General features: G+C 36.4%; 1 protein-coding gene across 1 annotated transcript in view; it reads right to left on the reverse strand.

Moving 5' to 3' along the window:
* LOC107654350 (ubiquitin carboxyl-terminal hydrolase 47-like) overlaps nt 1-6,268 on the reverse strand; it is a 42,681-nt gene extending 36,413 nt beyond the window's left edge. Inside the window, exon 1 of the mRNA XM_016441392.1 lies at nt 5,995-6,268. Within this exon, the coding sequence (XP_016296878.1) occupies nt 5,995-6,039 (45 nt within the window). The 5' untranslated portion in view covers nt 6,040-6,268. The remainder of the gene's footprint in view (nt 1-5,994) is intronic.
* Nucleotides 6,269-6,647: the final 379 nt, after the last annotated feature.

The raw sequence follows: 6,647 nt of genomic DNA on the forward strand, positions 1-6,647 counted from the left end.
TAATGAATCAAAGCGCCAGCAACTTTCCCACTGTGATACCCGTTGTTTGTGTGTTGTTATTGTAACTGAGATGAATATTTACTCCAAATGTAAGACAAAACCACACAGTGTGGATTGGTTATCATAGAAATAGCGGATGTGATTCTGGACATCTGAGCAGATTCGTTTACAGGTGCAGGACAGCTTTGCATAGACCACAAAACCGACTCGGAGGTAAGCTTGACCGATCCATTTTTTTTTTTTATAAAAATTAATTTTTGAAACTATATACATTACCATTTTTGGGGCCAGTAAGATTTTTTTTTTTTTTTTTGATGAAGTCTCTTCTGCCAAAGACTATAGAAATGCAAAGACGGTTCACTCCTATACTTATGAATGGGAGAAACTATTGCTGGGCGGTATACCGGTTCATACCGAATACCAGTGTTTATTTTTGTTATGATATGAATTTTTAAAATACAGCAATACTTGTATGTCTAAAAAGTATGTCGCTTAAACGACGTTCGGAACGCGACACTGTTTGAAAGGGGTCCCTTTTCACTGTTGCACTGTGTTGAGGGAACAGCTGTATAAGCGTGAAAGTTCCGAAACTGAAGCTGTAGAACTAATAGAACGTGATGACAGAAGAACTCATCCACAATATCCACACTGACCACCACAAATATCCACCGCCCCCTGCCATCAGCTACTTTAGCACTAGATTTAGCAACTTTCAGACCCTTTTAGCGGCTTTTTTCCATAGAATATTCCATATATGCATTAGCATTGATTTCTAATGAGCATTAGAAACAACATTCATGGGGTAGTTCATTCCGGATTTTGTTGCTGATTTGAAATATGTAATTTAATTGCGAGTTCAGCGAGCAGTTTTGGAGATTTCAGGATTCCCCCGGTCTTGTTTGAGCTGCCCGAAGGTGTTGCAAATATAGCCGCAGAGTGAACAGACTTTCCTTGAAAGGGACTTTGCTTCTGCTCACTAAGGCTGCATTTATTGGATCAAAATACAGTAATATGGTGAAACATTATTACAACTGAAAATAGCTTTATTTGAATATATTTTTAAAATGTAATTTATGATGCAGAGCTGATTTTTCAGCATCATTACTCCAGTCTTCAGTGTCACATGATCCTTCAGAAATCATTCTAATATACTGATTTGGTCCTCAAGAAACAGTTCTTATTATCAATGTTGAAAACAGCTTTTGCTGCTTAATATTCTTGTGGAAACCATAATGCATTGTATTCATGATTCTTTGACGTTCAAAACAACAGCATTTTTTTTTAATAGAAATATTTTGTAAGATTATTAAATTACTGTACCTTTTGATCAATTTAATGCAACATTGCTTAATAAAATTAGCCTATTATCTTTAAAAACACCTTTAAACCATAGTGTATTAATGATATTTAAAAACTAAATTATGTTAAAGACATAAAATACAAAAAAATAAATACAAAGTGTCACAAAACATTGAATTAAGTCTATTATTATTATTTAACATTTTTCACAGAAAATGTGCTGCTATGCTAGAAGGTGTTCAAAGTGGTTTTAATAACTTTAAGAATATTATTATTAAGAGCTTTCTTAAGGAGTTTGTTGCAACTAGATGCACACTTGTGCACTTTGCATTGTGTCCAAGAACACATCTTAACCATGGTAAAATCACTGTAATTCTCGGCTGCCTTGTTAATATGAATGAAAATGAAAATTTAAATAGATTACTAAATTGACCAACCCTTCACATAAACCAGACCTATGGGATATATACTTTGAAAAAATGCTAGTGAGGCCTTAATACGAAAATGTGCCTCACCCTTGCTGGGCATGAGTCACCCTCAAGCCTTCTGTCAAACGGCTTAATTACTTTCAGCAGGTGGTCCTTTGAAACAGCCAGCATACCCTACAACCACGCATCATAATAGGAGCTCCGCATAAGCAGATTTGACCCGAAAGACAGTACACTTCAAAAGCTTTTGTGAAACTTTACTGGCTTTATGTTTTGTCTTCCTGTTTGCTAGAATGCTAAACATTCCTCTTCTATCTAAAGGTAGCAGATGTTCTCTGGGCCTGGCCTTTGTGTGGCAGCGGGACAGAGGTAGAGTTGTTGGAAATTTTGGGATATGTGCAGAGAGTGAAGTAGGAACATTAAATCTGAAGTGAGAAGATGTCCTGACTGAACGCCCGCTAACATTGGACGGTCTTGATTACTAAGAGCCCATCCTGTGCAGATTAAAACAAGCCAATTTGACAATGAAGAGACAGAGAGAGCTCAGCATCACTGGTCTGCACTTCAGGGGCCTCAGCAACCGCAGCCACAAATTGGGCTTCATCTGATGTTATTTGGTGAATGGTTTGATGTGATGTGATTTACAGTAGTTGAACTACAGCAACGTCATTCTTGAAGCAATGCGAGGTTAAGTGCTTTGCTCAAGGGTACCATGTAGGCTTGCATGATTTTGGGGAAAAAATCTAATGGGGAATGCCACCTGACAAGCCTGGAAAATAGGTCTCTTTGCATCTGTTTGACAGAGAAAGTAGTATACAGCAGCATGAACTGATGATATATGGACTTTAATGGAAATTTAATCAGCTAACCTAGCTAGTTGGGTTTGTTGTTGTTGTTGGTGGTGGTGGTTGTATTTTATTACATTTTAATATCTGAATGTCTTGATTAAAAGAGCTCCATATTTAACGAATCACATACAAAAGGCCAGAAACAGAAGTGATGTGACCTGTTTTACATAATATGGAAGTTCTTTGCGCATAAATCCCTTTGCAATTTTTCTGCTACAAATTGTTGTTGCAATTTAAAATGTGATTTTAAAAAATCCGGGTTTGCATGCTTTTTGTAGGGCTGCACAATTTGGCTAAAATTGTGCGATTATTTATCAATATGTCTATAAAATAATAATATTATTATTATTACTATTATTACTAAATAAAAAAAAGAATATTCTAAATATTTAAATTATATTCACCGCCGACAGACTTGAGGTTAGTGTGCCGACATATAGCACAACTAATAATTTTATTTGATAAATTATTAATATTAATGGATGTCTTAAATTCCTCATTTACAAATGTTACACCATCAAACTTTTATTTTGACGGAACACCGCATGGAGCCCTTAAAGCTTCTCTTTTGTTGACAAGCGCTTCTCTTTAGTATGTGAAGATGGTTGGCGCATGTTGCTTTCCAAAATCCATGTTTAAGCGGCCGAAACTCATGCAGAGATGGAGTTCATGAGAAGCAGAATTTGCTGCGAACCGAGGTGCTTTGAGAAGCAGAAAACACGGTGGATAATGAGCTGTTCACGTGTAAGAACACAGTGCCATGCTTCACTCTGAAACACGCAGCGCATATATATTTTTTTTTTATGAAATCACAGCCTTTGTGATTTGAAAATCACACTAAGCCATGTTGCAATTTTGGTTTTATTTTGATTAATGATGCAGCTCCAGTGCCATGGTAATAGCGGTGTACTGTGATCCCATGAACCTTTGTGATATCTGCACACATCATTCAGCACTGGCACAGGATAAATGCCACAACTACGTGAAAGAAAAGGCTCAGTGTGCTTTGAAGGTAATCTGCTTGCACCGGAGATAAAATATAACTATAAACTTCAGTGCTGACTAATCAATGATTTCCAGCAGGTGTTGTCACAACCCAGAGGAAGAGCGTGGGAGTGTCGCATCCCGCTATAAAAGACTGAGACAGATTCATGTGGTAATTGGCGTGGAGCCAGTGAAGGTCATGTTAATCCTGCAGACCATTTTATAAGATCAAATAGGATCAAACAGACTCATTCATTGCAGGCTAAAATCAAATTCTTTTTTTATTGTTGTTACGTGTTTGAATAGATTAATCCTGCTCTGAATTTAGTCGGAATCCCTGGCGCAATGAATTTAATCACCCACAATAACAACCATATAAATGGGGGAACTAAGAAAAACGAGCCAAAAAAAATAAAATAAATAATAATAATAATAATAATAACAGTGGTCGACCAGTATATATCATATCAAAAATATCAAAAAGGATGATAGGATGCTATCAGCTGATTTTTGGAAAATCAGCCGATAGAGTTTCTTTTTTCTTCTGCATGGGCCAGTTTTTTTTTTTCTGTTTGGCCGTTTAGTGTCAGAAGTGAGACTTTTATTCTGACAGCCATTCTCTGTCTTCAGTAGTTTGATATTTTTGTTGAACAGTTCAGTCTAATTATTAACAGAAATATTAAGCATAGAAAGTAAATGGTATATAAAAAAATCATTATAGTGTTCGACTTTCCATTATTATTGATACCGCAATAATGCTTTCTCAAATACCGTCGGCGTTCAGTGAAAGCACATTTCATTTAAGCAAGTCTTTGAACATTTAATTCCACAAACATTGCAAACATGTTAGATGTTCTGAAGAGTGCATTTGTAGTTATGTTTTTAATTTGTTAAAAATTCAGTTGAGTCCTGAAAAATTCCAAAATCAGGAATCTGCCATCTGAAGTAAAAATCATGATTTTAAAATGAATACATAAAAAGTTTAAAAAATTATGGGTATATGAAACTTTTTCTATTCTTTTTCCATTTTAAAATTATTTCTAATTTAGTAAATATTATGTAGCTGTAGTAGTTATTTTTATTACCATCAGCATCTAAAGCTCTCTTCGTGGCCAAAACAAGAGTTGCAATAATACAAGTTACATAAACACAAAATACAAAACCAAGCAAACAGAAAAATACAGAAGTTAAAATTACACACGATTGCTTAACCACTTAAGCTCAGGGCGTTTTTTGGTATTTTCGCCTAAATTTAACATACTCAAATTCAAATGTTTACCCTACACACATACAATGGAGGAAATGAAAAAAAATGGTTTCATTGTAAAGAAAACCCTTTGAACTACAAAATATGAGTGTAATTCTTTATAAATAACATTATATACTTTTCAAATATTACTATAAACACAAAAAAAACATAGGCGCTTTTGGAGTTTTAAGTACCGGTGGTACTGAGTACCCGGTCAACCCGGTTCTTGATGCGCTAAACGAAAGCTATCCTCTTCCAGTGTTGCCAAGTCCGCGGTTTTCCCGCGGAATTGGGCTGCTTTAACACTGTTGCCGCAGGTTGTTTTTCATGATACTGAAATTTTGGTACCGTGACAACACTATTCCAGATATTACTTTTTTAGGCATTCCATAAAAAACAGGCTGTCCTTGCTAATATCAAGGAATGATTTTACCAATATAAAATTGCATTAACATTTATTCCAGAATTAGTTATTTATCAGGTAGCATGAAGACTGAAAAATAAACATCCTGACCGTTAAGGGTCCAAAAGTCTTGCTGGACATGAAAATAAATAACTCGTTTCCCATCTGATCTGAATCATGTCCGCAAATAAAGTAATGTGGATTCAATCTGAAACAATATATTTGATTTGAATTGACCAGAATGGGTTTCCAGGTACAATTATTCTTGATTAAAATCTGATTTTACGTGTGTTGACACTGCACGGTCTTTTAGAAGTGAAAGTAGAAAGCAGTCCTAAAACACCTCAATTATCAATCTATTCTGAATCATGTCCATGAATGAAGAAGTGATGTGGATTAAATCAAGCAGTCTAATCGGTGCTGCTAACAAAGTATGGCGCACACTTTAGCACCTCCCTAAACTCACTCCAGCAGGACACTTTCCAGGATGTGTGAAAAGTAAACAGTCGGACAGCACACACGACAACACGTTATTCGCCTTATTAGTCACATAAATCACCGGACTCGAATGGTTATTAACGTATTTAATCTGTTGGAAGAACTTGTTGACTGATAGTTAGCCGAGCTGCTGCTAACTCTGCTGCTAGCCGCTAAACTCAACACTGACACGCACTTCATGTGTCCCCTTGCATTCATTTAAACGCGAGTCCCTGGCTCATGGTGCGATTTACAGAGCTGATGGTGTGACTCCTGCGTGTTATTTTGGGGTCGGTCATCTCTCACCTCTTTGGGCACAAGCTGCTTTTCTTCGCTGGGCACCATTTCCATCTGATCCTCCAGCCGCGGTCCGCTGTCAACAAGAGCTCTGCGAGGCGCTTCGAGACACCATTCTGAGTGTGTTAGTAAAAACGAGGCGATATCGAAGAAACTACTTTTGCGCTAAATGGCCGTTAATCCAGCGTAATCTGTGTTACTTTCTTTCTGCTTGGACTGTAAACAAAAACAGCAATCAATGGAGGAAAAATGGCCGCCACGCACTTTCGCGAGACTTTACCTCAATCTGCGTCACTTCCGACAACACTGTGGCTGTGTACATTATAAAACAGCTGAACGCGTAAACTGGCAGTTAGCAAAGTGAAAATATTGTGATGTAGTGCGAGACTTTGCATGATAGTTATGAAATATAAAACTTGTCCTGAGAGCACACTTCAACCTTTTGAATGAAGTCTGCTGTCATTATATGACTGGCCTTTGCCTTCATGTATGCCAGAATGGTTTTATTGTGTTCACTTCTTTCCCAACACTGGAATTTTAGATAAGTGGACAGATGAAAATTAAATAAATAAAATAAACAAAGAAAAAAATCGTATATAAATGTATACAAATAAAACAAACGAAAAACAAATAAATGATACAAAAAACTGTTTGTGTGTGTG

Source organism: Sinocyclocheilus anshuiensis, unplaced genomic scaffold (genome assembly GCF_001515605.1).
Source record: "Sinocyclocheilus anshuiensis isolate Anshui unplaced genomic scaffold, SAMN03320099.WGS_v1.1 scaffold747, whole genome shotgun sequence".
In the NCBI taxonomy this organism is placed as follows: Eukaryota; Metazoa; Chordata; class Actinopteri; order Cypriniformes; family Cyprinidae; genus Sinocyclocheilus; species Sinocyclocheilus anshuiensis.